The 17,039-nt window shown below is 46.7% G+C and overlaps 1 protein-coding gene and 2 non-coding genes across 3 annotated transcripts; all 3 read right to left on the bottom strand.

Annotated features, from left to right (window-relative positions):
- Positions 1–9,436: 9,436 nt before the first annotated feature.
- Positions 9,437–13,508, bottom strand: Hspa8 (heat shock protein family A (Hsp70) member 8). Its single transcript, XM_055621827.1, has 9 exons — positions 13,410–13,508; positions 12,633–12,842; positions 12,205–12,410; positions 11,941–12,093; positions 11,294–11,849; positions 10,882–11,084; positions 10,465–10,663; positions 10,137–10,369; positions 9,437–9,873 (listed from the first exon to the last, which is right to left on the bottom strand). The coding sequence occupies exons 2-9, from the start codon at positions 12,835–12,837 to the stop codon at positions 9,688–9,690; spliced, it is 1,941 nt and encodes a 646-aa protein (XP_055477802.1). The 5' UTR covers positions 12,838–12,842; positions 13,410–13,508; the 3' UTR covers positions 9,437–9,687.
- On the bottom strand, positions 10,747–10,832 carry LOC129687863 (small nucleolar RNA SNORD14). The gene has a single exon (XR_008721829.1). It is a non-coding gene; the product is annotated as a small nucleolar RNA SNORD14 (small nucleolar RNA).
- LOC129687864 (small nucleolar RNA SNORD14) lies at positions 11,153–11,238 on the bottom strand. Its single transcript, XR_008721830.1, has one exon. It is a non-coding gene; the product is annotated as a small nucleolar RNA SNORD14 (small nucleolar RNA).
- Positions 13,509–17,039: the final 3,531 nt, after the last annotated feature.

Below are 17,039 nucleotides of genomic sequence, written 5' to 3'. Positions count from 1 at the left end.
AAGAAGAAGAAGAAGAAGAAGAAGAAGAAGAAGAAGAAGAAGAAGAACAAGAAGAAGAAGAACAAGAACAAGAACAAGAACAACAAGAACAAGAAGAACAAGAAGAACAAGAACAAGAAGAAGAAAAAGAAGAAGAACAAGAAGGAGAAAGGAAGGAAGGAAGGAAGGAAGGAAGGAAGGAAGGAAGGAAGGAAGGAAGGAAGGAAGGAAGGAAGGAAGCAGGCTGAGCAAGTTAGTAAGCAGTGATCCTTCATGGACTCTGCTTCAGTTTCTGCTTCCAGGTTTCTGCCTTGACTTCCTTCAGTGATGAACTGTGATGTGGAGGTATAATTGAAATAAACACTTTGCTTCCCAGGTTGCTCTGTTCATGGTGTTTAATTACAGCAACAGAAACCCTAAGACAATAAGCAGGAACTCCACCAACTGAGCTACATCCACAGCTCAGAGAAGGCTTATTCAGGCTCAGAGTTGGAGCCTCTTGCGAATGGTTGCCCATATCATGGTAGCAGCACATGGTAAAAGCACAAATCTTGTGGCCAGGTACAAAGAGAGACAGGGGGATGAATGGAGTGCCACTCTCCCCTTCAATGGCATGCCTACAAGGATCACAAAAGTTCTAAGTTCTGCGTCTTAAAGTTTCTATCCCCGGACAGTAGCGACAAGCCTGGAAGTAAGCCTTTAGCATAGGGGCCTTTGGGGGCATTTCAGGTCCAAACAGTATTGAAAGGGTAGATATCCCTGTGTGACAAAACTTTTCCTGGGGCAACACAACATATACAACTATTCACCCCAGATAAGGAACTCACAGCAGATCAAACTATGGATACCACCAAAGTGCAATATGGTGAGCCAATGAGTTTTATTGGGGTTACTTATAGGAATGGGATTGAGGGGCAGCTGCTTCACCAATGCCCACCCCAGCATGGGTGACAGCTCACAAAGCTGGGAACCTGCATAGCCTGCAGTCACCACAACAGGCTGGAGGGGGTCCTTTCCAAGTCATTCAGTTGGTCTAAACCTCTTCCTGGCAGCTCTGCTGGTCTCTGCTTCTTCCAGGCAACTGATCTGTTCTCAGTCTTCTTTGCAGTTCAGCTTCATCTGTCCTAAAGGGACTCTCAGCTTTCTCTGGCAGGGAGGGGCATAGTGAATCTGGTCCATTTCAGGGACTTCCTGAAGATACTTTAAAAAAAAAATTATTTATTTATTATTTATACAGTATTCTGCCTGCATGTGTGCCTGCAGGCCAGAAGAGGGCACCAGATCCCATTATAGATTGTGAGCCACCATGTGATTGCTGGGAATTGCACTTAGGACCTTTGGAAGAACAGCCAGTGCTCTCAACCTCTGAGCCATCCTTCCAGGCCCCTGAAGTTATGAGTTGTTTATCTTCCTGTTTAAGGAGCTTCCCTGAAAGATGAAATGGTTCAATCTCAGAGGCATCTATTATACAACAGTCCTGTCCCACTGTCTCTCACTTTGCCTGTGCTGTTCTCTCCCTCTTGGATATTGTTAGCATCCTGACGAGTGGGTTGGTAGAGATCCTTGTCACCAGTAGAAAACTTTTGGGAGGGGAAAAATCTTGATGTAGTGCAAGGACAGAACCTTGCCTGATACTCTTTATGATTAGGACAGAATAGTACCGAGGTTTACCAAGCAGGCTTTGGAATCAGACTGCCTAAGGTCAAGTCCCTGCCATATTGCTTTCAATGTAAGTCATTCCGTCCTTATTCTACACAACAGAATATTACAGTTATTGATGGTACTGAAGTCAGAGGCCTGTTACCCCTCAAGACAATAGCAAATGTTTGATACCTATTAGTTAGTTGTGAGTCCCATGTGCTTGAAACTGTGCTAGCTTACCATATTGATATTTAATCTTTTGACCCTCATCCATTTCCACCAGAAAGAGAAGGTCATGTGACCACAAAGACAGAAAGATGCAGAGTCAGGGCTTTATTTAGCCCAGCACCAACTCCAAAACGAGAGCTCAAATGTATTCCCCTGGAGGACATGTACGAGTGCATTTATGGGAGCATTTTTGATTGTTGCCATGATTTGAGGGTACCACAGAACTTCAGTAGGAAATAGGGAAGAAGAATGCTTAACATCTTGCAACTTGCAATAGTCTTCACTTAAAAGAAAAAGCCACAGCTCAAGAGATTTCTGAAGCTAGGTGTGGCAGCACATGCTTGTAATCCCAACACTTGGAACATTAGGAGGTAGAAGCAGAAGGAATAGAAGTTCAAAGACATCCTCGTCTACATAGCTGAAGGCCAGCCTGGGCTACATGAAACAAAACCTGAACAAACTAGAGTGACTCTTCTAGAAAATTAACAAAAACTAGTCTCACCTGTAAGATTTATTTCTCAGTATTTCCAATTCAGGAATTTTCTTTAAATATGTTTACTTGTTTTTTATGCGTTTCATTGGCGTTTGGTCTGCATGTACGTCTGTGCACCACATGTATGGCTGGTCCTCTCAGAGGCCAGAGAGAGCATCAGATCCCCTGGAACTGGGGTTAGAGATGTTTGTGAGCCAACACCCAGGTACTGGGAATCGAACCTGAGTCCTCTGCAAAAGCAGTCAGCACTTTTAACTACTGAGCCATCTCTCCAGCCCCAGGCATTTTCTTTCAGTGCTGACTTCGTACATTTACTCATTTACTCGAATTAGTCCCCTTCCTCCCTCGTAGTCTCTGCTGCAGTTCCGTCTTGGGTAGGCTGCCATGTGCAACAAATTTGCTTTCAATTGAGGATGCGTCAGTTTACTGCGCACCCACGCAGCAGCGCCTATGGGAAACCCGAAGGTCACCGCATACAGCAGAGAGAAAAGTCCCCTCAGCAACTATTAGGATTGATTACTGAATCCAGCAAAGTCATTCAATATACAGTGAATATTTAAATTCTATGCTAGTCTTACACAAAGAGAATAAATAACTAGAAAATGAAAGTTGAAAACAATTCCATTTACTATAGCGCCAACCACAATATAATTAGCCAGGTGCAGTGGCTCACACCTGTAATCCTAGCACTCAGGAGGCTGAAATCGGAGGATGCTGACTAGTTCAAGCTCAACCTATGAGTTAGTTATCAAAAACAAAACAAATCAATATAATTAGGAATAAATTTAAGAAATGAAACACAAGAGTTCTTCATTTTTAACTAACAGTTGATAGATTATTGAAGCCCTAATGGAAAGATGTACCGTCTTCAGGCCTAATATTATTAAACCATCCACTTTATTCATTTTGAGCTATGGAATCAATAGCATTATCATCATAAGTCAACCTGCTGTTTTAACAAAAATTGAGCGATTGCCAGACAGACCTGACAGCACAGATCCGTATTCTCAGCACTTAAGAGTGGAGGCAGAGGAATCAGGAGTTCAAGGCCAGCTTCAAGTACATAGTGAATGCAAGGCCCTTCTGGGGCCATGTGGCTTTATGTACAGCATAAACAGCCACAAAATAAACTATATACCAATTAAAAAAAAAAAAAAACATGATGAGGGAATGGAGAGATGGCTTAGCAGTTAGGAACATTTTGTACTCTTCCAGAGAACCTGAGTTCAATTAGCACCCACATGGGGAGACTAGCCACCTGTAACTCCAGTTCGAGGGGATCTGATGCCCTCTTCTGACCTCCGCTGGCACTACATGTACAGGATGCACAGACTCACAAAAAGGCAAAACACCAATACACATTAAGTCAAAATAAATAAATCCTAAAAAAAAAAAAAAATAATGATTTTAAAAGTTGATTTTTAATATTTATATGAAAAACCATATTAGAATGATTTTGGAAAAACTTGAAAAGAAATTGGGAGCTGGGCCTGGTGGTGCACACCTTTAATCCCAGAACTCAGGAGGCAGAGGCAGGTGGATCTCTGAGACTTCGAAGCCAGCTTGGTCTACAAAGTTCTAGGACAGCCAGGATACACAGAGCAACTCTATCTTGAAAAACAAAACAAAACAAAAAGAAAAAAGAAAAAGAAAATAAATTGGGGAAGGGAAGCTCATGATTTTAACTTAAGGCTTTCTATAAATAACTTGGTGATCGAACTTAAAGACAATGTGAAAGAACCAAATTTAGTTAGCAAACACTGTCCTAGTTCTGTTAGTGTGTGCCCAACTACCCTCAAACAGCACAGAAAGCTGTGTCTCCAGGATCATTTATGCTGATTCTGGGCCGGGGGTGGCTAGGCTCATCTGAACAGCCCATACTTTGGGTCTTTCAGCAGAGATTGCTAGCGGCTGGGACAGAGTCCTGTTTACTCTTCACTTGCTGGTTTGGTGCCAGAGGCTACTTGTCTGGGTGGTCTGTCCAAATGAGGAAAAGCAGACTCCTGCGGGGCAACTGAAGACTCCTACAATGAACCAGGTGGGAGCCAATGTGGCTTTGATAATCTAGACTTGGGGGGGGTCCTCACAGTCACTTTGTCAACATTCTATCTGTTATAAACTGTCCCCAAGGTCAGGTCATATTCCAAAGGAGATAATTGTGCATATACTGAAGAAATGTAAAAAAAGAGAAATTATAGATGTGTTTTCAAACTATTACCCAGGCTCAGTAGTTACGAGCACTTGGTGTTTTTGCAGAGGAACTGGGTTCAATTCCCACCACCCATATGGTGGCTCACAGCCATCTTTGACTCCAATTCCAGGAGCTCCAATACCCTCCTCTGAACTCAGCAGGTGCCAGGACATGCATGTAGTACATAGGCATACATAGGAAGCAAAACACCCAATCATGTAAAAACAAGCAAAGGAACAATTACCCAAAAACAAAGAAGGGAAGGGTCTAGAATGCAAGTTACTTTTGGCTTAGGAGGAAATGTGATGACAGACATGAAAAACTATCTGAAGGAAGGATAGAAATGCCAACTGAAGGGTTTCTGAACTTTCCCAAAGCTTCTGATAAGACTCACCAGCAAGCCGGGTGTGGTGGCGAACACCTGTCATCCCAGCACTCAGGGAGGCAGAGGCAGGCAGGTTGCTTTGAGTTTGAGCCCAGCCTGGTCTACAAAGGGCAAAGGGAGTCCAGGACAGAGCTAAGGTTATACAGAGAAACCCTGTCTCAAACAAACAACAACAACAACAAAAACCTCACCAGCAGAGAGGTGGATTAGGAGATGATGAAGTTGGTTGGATGGCTGGGGGCTCAGGGTTAGAACATTTGCTTCTCATGTGTGATGCCCTAGATTCAACCCAATACTTCTGAAAAGGTGGGGTGGGAAAGCCAAGGTTACTCAAGGTCCCCAAATCTCATCTTTACTTTTAGATCTCAGCAACTATTGCTCTACTGACTAGAGTGCCCTTCCTCTTTCTTCTGGCTTCCCCTGCTCATTCCTTAAGACTGCCTTAAGCACTGGCTCCTCCAGGAAGCCTTTATACATGTCTTGATCCAGGGTTCCTTTCATTAGGTTCCATGACTCCCTCCACACTCTCTCCCATATCTGTTATTTATCTGTGTCTTCATTCCTCTCCCCCTTCCTGGAGTCTAAGCTGCTTGAAGGCACAAGGCATTCCTTTGAACACATAGAACCTTAGCAAGTGATGAGTGACCTAAGCAAACTGATGGAGTATTCCTAAATCACGACACAGGACACAGACACCTAGGCTGCAAGCTCTCTGGGTTTGTCCCAAGAGCTCCTGTGCTACTTTTCTGTACAAGCCAAGTAGAGCTGGGCAATGCTGATCCCTTAGTGTGACTAGCCAGCTCTGCAGTCTGCTCAGCTGTGGCCTCCCCTCAAGTCTCCCCAAATCGGCCAGCTCCTCTTTCCAGTTCCTCTCTGGGAGTAGATCGACCTGCTTCTAGCTAAAACCTTAGACGCGATAATAGGAGAAAAAAATAAATAAGGGTTGAGAGTTGGACAATTGGTGGCAATGAGATGAACATAGATTAATGATGTGGACCTCGCCCTGGCCTCCTCAGCCTGGGCTGGGGAAGGTTCATGGTTGATACCCATTAAAGGGCTTAATGAAATAATTATAATTCACACCCCAGAGCATCAAAGAATCAATACTGGGGAACTCTGAGCCACTCTGGGGGTGGCACCCCACTGGCTTCACAGTTCAGCTCAGCAGGCAGGACTGGTAGAAGGAAATGCAGTTGACGTGAAAGTTGCATTAAAAGAGGGCAATAATACATTAAAAGCTGCCGGGATCCTGGCGGCTGGACGTCGATATCCTTTATTCCCTGCCTTGCCCCAATTCTGCCCCCTCCATGCACTATTAGCCCAAATCGATGGGCTGTCAATTGACATCCCCAGCTACAGCATTAATGCGAGCTCACAAAGGAAGCCCGGCCTTATATTATCACTTCTCTCGCTTCCAAATTACCGCATAATGCAGGGCTCGGGCAGCTTGTGACATGTTAACACTATACACGATTTGTTGGGATTGGACTAAACATTTCACGGCTATAGATTTCATCAGAGACTTGATGACAGAAATAAACTGCCATCCACGGGGAAATCACTGGAAGTAATAGAATTAGGCGTTGTTTGGGAATCCAGAGGGACAATGGAGGGATGAGGAGGAAGGAAGAGAAAAAGCTCCACAGCTGGTGGGCAGCTCTAGAGAAAGACTCCGATCAAAAGCCTTTCACACCGGCTCACTGAAGAACAGGTATTTAGGTTTTTGTCCTACGTTCCTTTTCCGTTTTTTTGCACAAGAACTGGGGAGATTCTTTCCCTGTGACAACCAGTAATGTGATGGCTGTGGCTTGAACTGTCATTGAATGGTAATCCCAGACCCTCAGAGAGCGACTTTCCATATTTGGAAGTAGGGTCCTTACAGAGGTGACTGGAAAGTGAATGTTTAAGGTCCTGCTTCCAAAGGGCTAAATTTACATACAGATCACGGACAAGCACAGCCCCACAGCCAGGTGACTGGGAAGTCAGAAGATTCCCTCCCTGGCAAGTGTGGCTCTTGCCCAAACGTTGGCGTCAGTTGACTTTCAGTTTCTACACTGGAGACAATAAATTTGTTGTTTTAAACTACCTCTGTGTGTTTGACAATTTTTACGGCACCCTGAGCAAATAGTGTCTACTCTATAGCTAGTGATAGTGCGTTGACTGAGGGCTTCCCGAGCCAGCTGCAGGGCTAAATGTTTTGCACATACTGAGTCACTCCATTCTCCTGATGATTCTAAGGTCGGGTATTGTAAACTCCACTTCTCGGGTAGTTTCAGAAAAGTAATTTGTTCAGTGTTGCACACCTTTAGAGGGCACAGCAGGTCTCTAGACAGAAATCCAAAAAATACTAAAGCAATAAAAAGCTTCTGTTGAACTGCCCAAGGTTCTTCCAATTGGTTTCTTGCTTGCAGCTGACCTTCAAGTCTCACCTAGTATTTCCTGAGAGTGGACTATTTGGTTTGAATTAAGCCCCAATGCAAACATAAAAGTTATTAAATAGCCACAATAGTTCACACGGGCATGCCTCCTAACTCCTGGATTACGGGAATTCAACATCTTCCCTAATCTTAGATACTTTCATTTCTATTCCTCCTCCATCTTCCCAATTCCTCTAACAGTTCTCTCCCATTTGTTCTCCCCTCTCCCCCTTCAGTAGCCTGGTGGGAAATATGTTAAGGCAGTCACAAAAGACCATTTGTTTTATGCTTCTACGTCTGCAAAATGTTCAGAATGGAAGGCTAAGGGAGTGTGGGGCTAAAAATGTGACAATGGTATATTTTGTTGACTAAATTGTTTTGCATCATTCTGTAGAGATACATAAAATATTGACAAAAATTTCAAGTAAACCAATATAAAAACTGTTCTTAGAGACCTGGTCGTTATAGCCCAGGCTGACCCTGAACTTCTTGTTCCTCTTTCCCCCTCCCAAGTGCTACCCTGTAGCCATGTCACATGTGGTCCAAGGCCTGAGCTATGGTGCCCAGCAGTCTTTCCAAAGGTGAGCTCACAAGTATAAGCTCAAAGGTTATGTAAGACAGGAACTTAAAAATTACCACCGAGCCTTTGTTCTCCCTAGCCCCTTGTTTCTGTCCTTTTTCTACCCTCATACACACTGAACTCTCCACTCAAGCCATACCCACCATCAAGGGCATGGCATTTGCTCTTCTTAAAATGCCATGCTTGGACCTGAAGATGGATGTTTGGGGCTGGCTCTATCACTACCCTCTCCTTTACCATCCTGCCAACAAGGTGCATGTGTGAAAACAAAAAGCACCACTCCAACCCCAGAAGTGTTTCAGCTGGGCGTGGTGGTCCACAGTTAATCCTAATACTTAGAGGCAGAAGCAGGAGCTTGAGGGCAGTCTAGTCTATAGTTCCAGGATACACACCGGGTTGTGCAGGGATTCTGCCGTTCAAAAAAAAAAAAAAAAAAATTCAACTAGCTTCCCCAAGGATCCTGGCAGTACTTTATAATCAGCTACTGCCATCTGCTGGACAAAGATTTTTTTCACTGTCTAGACTTGCGTAGACCAGGTTGGCCTCAGATGTGCCTCCCCCTGCAGGGACTAAAGGTTCATGTGACAACATGCAGAGGAACATTGTGAATCTTTCTAATCAAGTCATGCCTGTGGCTCCACTCTACCACAACCAAGACACTTTTCCTTTATAAACCTCGAGCCTTGAACTAAACAATGTAGTACTTGTTGGGAACGTTATCGCTATGGCTCATTTACTTTAGAAAAATCAGCAATACAACTTCAGTTAGCATCTAGCATGGTAGAGAACTCAAGTGACCTTAGCACTTTCCAGGCAAAACTGAAACCAGCTTTAACTGTAAGACTAAGTCTGCAGAGCACAAACCTGGTTTCAAATGAACACTGGTGCTAGAAAGACTCCTATATTCGAATTTGGTTGAGTGTTCCAAAGTGCTGATACTGAATGACACAGAAAATTTTCCTTCTAGTGCCCTATTACCCTATGTACTATAAAAGCAGTTCTTTCACCTGAAATCCTAAGTGCTGTGGCCTAAAGCTTCAACTCTTTAATACAGAATGGCTGTACCTGCCTTTAATTACACTAGGGAACCAGACAGAAGAAAAATGTAGTTGGACTCCAATAATGCAGCCAAAAAGAAATAACAGGCCTACAGAGCTTCTGAAACAGGAATTAGCTGTTAGCACTGTAACAGAAACTTGGCTGGTTTCCTGTATGCGCCTGTTAACAAGGCTGGCCACTAGGTGGCAACAACTAATCTATGAAAACCAAGACAGGGAGGCAACCAAAAAAATCAGACCATTTTCTGGGATTACCATAGGCAGAGAACGGCCTACTTCCTGTCTCTGAATTTTATACCTTAAGATACAAAACCAAATCTTGTCACTCAACCCCAAGGCTAAACACTAAACCTGTGGGGTGGTGCCAGGTATGATGGCACAACCTTCTCACACCTGCAGTTATGAGTTCCAGGGGTCAGCTAAAAATTACCCATACCTTAGTTACTCAAGTCAAAGACAACTGCTCTGGTGCCAATTTAAATATTTTATTAGACATTGCATTTTCCACCTGTTTTTAGAGACATTGCATTTTCATTTAGGATACAGTGCTTATAAAGTGCAATGTTATTGTTTCCTCTCCCATGTTCAAGTATTGAGAATGCCCAGTTATTTATTGTAGCAGCTTAAAAATTTGAAACTGCCGTGTAACTTGCTAAATTTGGGTCCTTCAAATGTTTCCCCTGTGGAACAATGCTACACCTCTATTTGGACTGACTTAATCCACCTCTTCAATGGTGGGGCCAGAAGAAGCACCACCAGATGGAGGTGCTCCTCCACCAGGGAAGCCGCCAGGCATTCCTCCAGGCATGCCACCAGCACTCTGGTACAGCTTGGTAATGATGGGGTTGCAGACTTTCTCCAGTTCTTTCTGCTGGTGTTCAAATTCTTCCTTCTCAGCAGTCTACAAGAGAAAATTATCCATTACCAAAAGACCTTTCTATAAACAACTACTCTTACTATGGTGGGATGTCTACTAAGCCCTACACATATATTATGAAGGATCCCCTCCCTCCCTTAGCTATGAGCCACTCAGACATCCAAGGAAGGTAACTGCCAACACTCTACATTCTGGTGGAAACCGCGAATGTTATGGACCATTCATCATAGTGACCCTTTTAACAGTTTTGAACATCTATTTCCCCTTATTGACAACAGAACACCTACCTGATTCTTATCCAGCCAACTGATGATTTCGTTACATTTTTCTAAAATCTTCTGTTTATCCTCATCATTGATCTTGCCTTGAAGTTTCTCATCTTCAACTGTAGCTTTCATGTTGAAGGCATAGGACTCCAGTGAATTCTTAGAGGAAACTTTATCTCTCTGCTTCTCATCCTCAGCTTTGTACTTCTCAGCTTCTTGGACCATGCGCTCAATATCTTCCTTGCTCAAACGTCCTGGTTAAGTTACAAAATTATGGTGAGCTTAAAAGGTAAGCAAGCACACTGACTTAAGTGGGTTCTATTTATAAGACTATTATGCCCAAACTTACCCTTGTCATTGGTGATGGTGATCTTGTTCTCCTTTCCTGTGCTCTTATCTACAGCGGAAACATTGAGGATGCCATTGGCATCAATGTCAAAAGTGACTTCAATCTGAGGGACACCACGAGGTGCTGGAGGTATGCCTGTGAGTTCAAACTTTCCAAGCAGGTTGTTGTCCTTGGTCATGGCCCTTTCACCTTCATACACCTTGAAGAAAAAGTAAAGACAGAGAACTAAGACACTGAACTTCATAAAGTCCTGTGCTCTAAGCTCAAATAAGGGAATATCAGTCGCTCAGACATCCAAGGAAGGAACTAGCCAACACAATACTTCTGGTGGAAACTACGAATGGTTTTGGAATCCATCATCACAGCGAGATTTCCCAGAGTACTCTATACAAAGCAAGAAAAATTATATGAACATACCTGAATGAGCACACCAGGCTGGTTGTCAGAGTAGGTGGTGAAAGTCTGAGTCTGCTTGGTAGGAATGGTGGTATTGCGCTTGATGAGGACAGTCATGACTCCACCAGCAGTTTCAATACCAAGGGATAGAGGAGTGACATCCAACAGCAACAAATCCTGAACGTTCTCAGACTTGTCTCCTGATAAAATGGCTGCCTGGACAGCTATAAAAGGGAAAAAGAAATGTTAGAAAAACCCACCCTAACTTGAATTGCACTTCAACACAGTTCACTCGCTCAGACATCCAAGGAAGGAACTAGCCAACACAGCACTTCTGGTGGAAACTACGAATGGTTTTGGAATCCATCATCACAGCGAATTATTTGTAAACTTTGCAGGGACTGTAAAAGAATGTACATAGGGCCATATTTACCTGCACCATAAGCAACAGCTTCATCAGGGTTAATGCTCTTGTTCAGTTCTTTCCCGTTGAAGAAGTCTTGCAGAAGCTTCTGAATCTTGGGGATTCTAGTAGAACCACCAACCAGAACAATGTCATGAATCTGTGACTTGTCAAGTTTGGCATCTCGAAGGGCCTTTTCTACAGGATCCAGTGTGCCACGGAACAGGTCAGCATTCAATTCCTCAAATCGAGCACGGGTAATAGAGGTATAGAAGTCAATTCCCTCATAGAGAGAATCAATCTCAATACTGGCCTGGGTGCTGGAGGAGAGGGTGCGCTTAGCCCGTTCACAGGCAGTACGAAGACGCCTGACAGCTCTCTTGTTCTCACTGATGTCCTTCTTGTGCTTTCGTTTAAACTCAGCAATGAAATGGTTGACCATTCGGTTATCAAAGTCTTCTCCACCCAAGTGGGTGTCTCCAGCTGTGGATTTCACTTCAAAAATGCCATCCTCAATTGTGAGGATTGACACATCAAAAGTACCACCTCCCAAGTCAAAAATCAGCACGTTCCTTTCAGCTCCAACCTGTCAAATGAAACAATATTCTAGCTCACGCAAGTATGACTTCTGGCATGCAAACTAACCTGAACAAAAAAATTGTACTTGGAACACCTACCTTCTTATCTAAACCATAAGCAATAGCAGCAGCAGTTGGTTCATTGATAATTCGAAGTACATTAAGGCCAGCAATAGTTCCAGCATCTTTTGTTGCCTGTCGCTGAGAGTCATTGAAGTAAGCTGGCACTGTGACCACAGCATTGGTAACAGTCTAGGAAAAAGAATTGCAAAGTTGTTTAATTAGCGAATTCTAGCAGTGGCTAGAATACATAGGAAACTAAAATAAGACCATCCCATAGCTAGCACCAGTTAAAAGACTCACCTTCCCAAGGTAGGCTTCTGCAATTTCCTTCATCTTAGTGAGAACCATAGAGGACACTTCCTCTGGGTAGAAACTTTTTGTCTCTCCTTTGTATTCTACTTGGACCTTGGGCCTGCCTGCATCATTCACCACCATGAAGGGCCAGTGCTTCATGTCAGACTGAACAACAGCATCATCAAACCTACGTCCGATCAGACGTTTGGCATCTGTAAAAAATTAATGCATCGTCCAGCTAAGGAGATTGTACCTTAGCATTCTCTATCATGGCAATAAAAGACCGAAATATAGACCAGTGCAAGCTCCGGTGCAGGAAGCAATGGCCCACACGACTGTAGTCGTATAGAAAAGCTATTCTGCTATTCATTCCCAATTCCCCGCCGCCCAGTCCCCTTGATTTCACGACCGTGACAGAAAAGCTGGCGGCTTACCAAAAACTGTGTTGGTGGGGTTCATTGCAACCTGGTTTTTCGCAGCATCCCCAATTAGACGTTCTGTGTCGGTAAAAGCAACATAGCTCGGCGTGGTTCGGTTACCCTGGTCATTGGCAATTATTTCCACCTTTCCATGCTGGAAGACACCCACACACGAATAGGTGGTGCCAAGATCAATGCCAACTGCAGGTCCCTTAGACATGTTTGCTGGGAAAAAAAAAAAGAAACAGGACGGCTTTACCAAACCGCAAGAGCTATAGAGGCGGCGGGCAGGACCTATCACCCGAAGCCACGCGGAGGGCTCGGAACAGCAGTGCTGCAGTCTGGGTGGCAGCGCCGACCGCGCAGAGGCCGACCCTCCCTAAAGGGAGGAACCATCTGTGCTTAAGATCTGCGACAATGGCTGAGCACGTGGCCGACTCGGAGCGCCCCACCCCCCCACCCCCCGGGACGGCGCACTGCGGGAGCCGGGTCGCCCGGTTTCGCGACTGCTCCAAACGCCTGCCCCTTGGACGCCCGCCAGAAGCCCGCTCCTCCAAGCCCCACAGGGCATTAAGGAGGCGGCCCAGCCAGCCGGCTGCGGCTCCCCTCCCCCGCTACGCGGAGCCTCAAAGCCATGGCGGCGCCGCCCTGCCTCAGCGCATCTTCCCGTTCAGGTGCATCCCTCGTCCCCGGAGACAGCGGCCTAGTGCGCGCCAGCCGCTCGAGCGCCCCAGCGGCCGCTGCAGCACCCAAGGGGGCCCGCAACGACCCAAGCCCCAGGCTTCACCTCACCGTTTAGGCCCGGCTGTGCTGGCGGAGACACCACGCAAAACCCCGAAAGCTGGCACCGCGTTCAATGAGACCGGTTTCCGCCCGCTTCAGTCTCTCTTATACCCTGTCTTAGAACCTTCCAGAAGGATCCCGCCCATCCCGCTGCCTATCATAGCCCCCCAGCCAATGGGAGACAAGGCCCTTCCGAATCCACCAACGAACGACCAGAACGCTCCCCTAGGCCCCGCCCCGTCCCACCCTCCCTCGCGATGACGCACGACCGCAGCGTTCTGGAACTTTCACGCTCGCCCCCGCTCTCGGAACGGCCCGGGGGAAGGGGGAGGGCGGGGCGCAGGGAGCCCGCGCGCGGGAGTCCTCTGTCACTCAGGGCTGGCGGGGGAGGGGAAGGAGCCGGCAGCGGGCACGCATGCGCGGCCCGTCCGCGCGGGCGGGAGGGGGCGGAAGAGGGCCCGGGGAGGGGGGCGGGTACATCCGCAACGGACCAATGACAGCCGTGTTCGCCGCGATCTGGGCCTCTGGGGACCCCGGGGCAGCCTGAGAGAAGAGCCTGAGGGAGGGGGGAGTCCGGGAAGAGAAGACGGAAGTGGGGCGAGGACAAAATGGCTGCGAAGGTTGTCGCGCCCCTCCCCCACGCGGCGCCGGCTCCTTCGCCCTCACACCCGCGGTCCCCCGGCCTCAGCCTCCGCGCAGCCGGGCTTTCCGATCCCGAGACTGGGGAGCGCTGCTAGGCCTGCCGTTCCGTGGCGCCTGGCTTGGGGGTGGCCGGGCCGCCGCGCCTTCTCCTTGGCCGTCCTCGCGCAAAATGGAACACATCCATCCGCACAGCCCAGTGCGGGCGGAGGCTCGGCGGGCCTGGCTTGTCACATGTCCCCAGGATCCTTGTTGTGACCCCCCCACACACACACACACACAGCCTTTGTGAAGGAAACGTGTCCGTGCTCCTGGCCGACCCCGGGGCCGAGCACCCCCTCCCCACCTCGGGGCTGGGACAGCGTGGCCTCCATCCCCCCTGCTGCAGCAGAAACCTCTCAGCTTAGGAAATAAATGTGCAAAAGGGTCATTTCTCCCCACCCCACCCCCCGTGAGTGAGCTAGGCACTGGCAGTCCTTGTTTCCGGCGGCCCCGTGTCCTTGAGTGATCTCGACCTTTTTTATTTTCAGCAACATGAGGTAATGTCTCTCCTGACTTGACTTCTACCAAAAAACCCAACGCCTGGGCGCGCAGAGTCCTTGAAAACGTGACTGAGCCAATACCGGAGCGGGTGCTTGGGCCGAGAAACTGCAGTGCGCGGAGGCAGGGCGTTCGGGGCCTTGTCACCCCGAGCCCGTCTCCCGGCCCTCTCCACGTGTCTTCCCGAATGGCCGGGGAGGGCGCTTGCTCCTTTCAGAGAGGTGGTTTTTTTCAAAGAATGCCGTGACAGCTTCTAGTTGCAGCGTTTGAACTGGAAGCCCCCCCCCCCACACACCCCCAGACCGTGTGAGGAAGGCTAGCGGAAGACCAGGACCCTTTGTCCTTGTCAAAACCAGAAATCACTGAGACAGAGTCATAAAGGAGCTTTTTTTTGTTTTCCATATTTGTATCTTGAGAGGAATGTTGGCTTGGAGTTCATGGGGGGGAGAGGGATGTCCTTGACTCTTACTGTCTAAGATCCTTTGAATACAGTACTTTTCACAAAAATGTTATGTTTTTGGGTCATGAAAATTTTTTTTCTGAAGTATGTATTACCCCCATATTAGAAACATGAGGAAAAGTGAGATAGAGACATTACCAGCAGGGACAGACACAACTAATTTATCTTAGGCTCACCCTCTCCTATTTTTTTTTTTTTTTTTTAAGCTACAAAGTAACTGGGTGTGGTGGTTCAAGCTTTTAGTCAGCACCGGGGAGAGGAAGGATCAAAAGTTCTGCTAGATCCAGGTTGGAATATATGAGACTTGTCAGTAAAGCTGTAAATAAAAAATTTTAAAATAAAGGACCCGAGTCTGTTTCATAAGTGTACTTTTTAGGAGGTCGGATTTTGCAGGCCTATGACCCTTGCTACTCCAGAGGCTGAAACAGGAAGAAAGCTCACAGCCTGCGTGTCCTGCCCTAGTCAAAAAGGCTAGCATGAGCAACTCAGTGAAACCTTGTCTCAAAATAAGTAAAAGCAAGGCAAGCTAGAAAGACAGGAAATCTAAGGATGGGAGAAAGAGAAAAAAGCCCCTCCCCCTAGGAATCCCGTTGAAGCCTCTTGCCAGTGGAAAAACAAGAATTCCAGCAAAATTAACAACTGCTTAAATGCTTTTCTCCCAGGCATGAACCTACAATTTTCTAGGAACCTCACTAGAAACCCCATTCACAAGGAAAACTTTACTAACGCCCCTTATGCAATCCTGGTGGCTCCAGACATCACTTTATCAGATGAAAATTCCAGCCAAGGCATCTCAGGAGCCAACCTATAATCTCTCTTATCAAGATCCAGGAAGAGAGGGTGGGGATATTTCAGGACCTGCAGGCCAGGGGGTTATAGGTTAGTGCTGTCTCAGCCTTGATCAAAGAAGCTTCCCTCTGCAAAGAAGGGTGGTTAATACAGAGACTCAAGGCTGAGTCAAACTGCTAAGAACAATCCACTCCTGACTGTTCTCTCTTTAAGGGATGTCATATCACCTCTAAGACTCAGGAAGCACTAGGGAAGAAAGAAGATTGGCAAAGAATTTTGAAATGCTGCTGGGCATGGCATGGCAGTAGCACTCATGAAGTCAGCTGCTGCCGTTGCTGAACAAGACTGACCCTCTAAATGTTCAGTCCCAGATGGGGGAGGCCATCAAGGGGCCCTGCCCCACGGTTGTGGTAGAGAGGAAGTCTGTCTTCGTTGGGTTACCACTGCTGAGAAAGCCTTGCTCCAGCTCCACACTTGGGCCCACAAAGGCAGCCTTGATGAAGTCCTGTGGGTCACAAAGTAAAAATGAAAGACATGGAAATGGGATGGGTGTTACCTTGTGCAGGCAATTCAACTGGCCTTCCCGTAGGGAACTTTAGGGTCCTGACGATGTCCTATGTCCGTACCTGTGTCCCGTGACATCATCTGGGCCAGGTACATAGTAACCTGTCGGCCATGCCTCCTCTCTTGCTCTACCCCTCCCTCTGTCGGGCCCATCCCCCCACCATGTCTTTCTTTCTCTCCTTCCCTCGCTCTCTCCATCCAATAAACCTCACTGGATTTAAGATTGGTTGTGTGCATGGCATTTTTATAGAACTACTAACAATGGGGATATTTTTTTAAATTTATTTTATTACTGTGTCTATGTGTGAATAAATGTCACCCGTGTGTGGTGCTCAAGGAATCCAGAAGGTGTCAGCTCTCCTGAGGCTATATAGTTATAGGTGGAGGTGAGGTATAAATTTCTGGGGCTTCTGCTCAGATTACTGCCTGCTAAACTCCAGTCTGAAGGGGGCTAAAGGTGGAACTCTGGTCTAGCGTGATGCCCGACACCTTACTCCAAGCTCTGCAAGCTCACAGGCATGCACACGCCACATCACGCATGCACACATGCACGGAAATGGTTTTTTACAGCAGAACAATTAACTTCTGTTTCTGGGCACTCAAAATGTGCTCTAGGATTTGAACTGTGTCCTCACTGTCTATCAAAA

Source organism: Psammomys obesus, unplaced genomic scaffold (genome assembly GCF_907164565.1).
Source record: "Psammomys obesus unplaced genomic scaffold, mPsaObe1.curated_primary_1811, whole genome shotgun sequence".
In the NCBI taxonomy this organism is placed as follows: domain Eukaryota; kingdom Metazoa; phylum Chordata; class Mammalia; order Rodentia; family Muridae; genus Psammomys; species Psammomys obesus.
The sequence above is the reverse complement of the archived record's forward strand: the minus strand, read 5'-3'. Positions and strand labels throughout refer to the sequence as shown.

Coding starts and splice junctions, on each gene's coding strand:
- Hspa8 (XM_055621827.1), bottom strand. CDS start 12,837: ATGTCTAAGGGACCTGCAGTTGGCATTGATCTTGGCACCACCTATTCG. Junction 12,094..12,204: donor CAGAAGCCTACCTTGGGAAG/GTGAGTCTTTTA, acceptor TCTTTTTCCTAG/ACTGTTACCAATGCTGTGGT. Junction 10,664..10,881: donor AGCCTGGTGTGCTCATTCAG/GTATGTTCATAT, acceptor TTTTTCTTCAAG/GTGTATGAAGGTGAAAGGGC.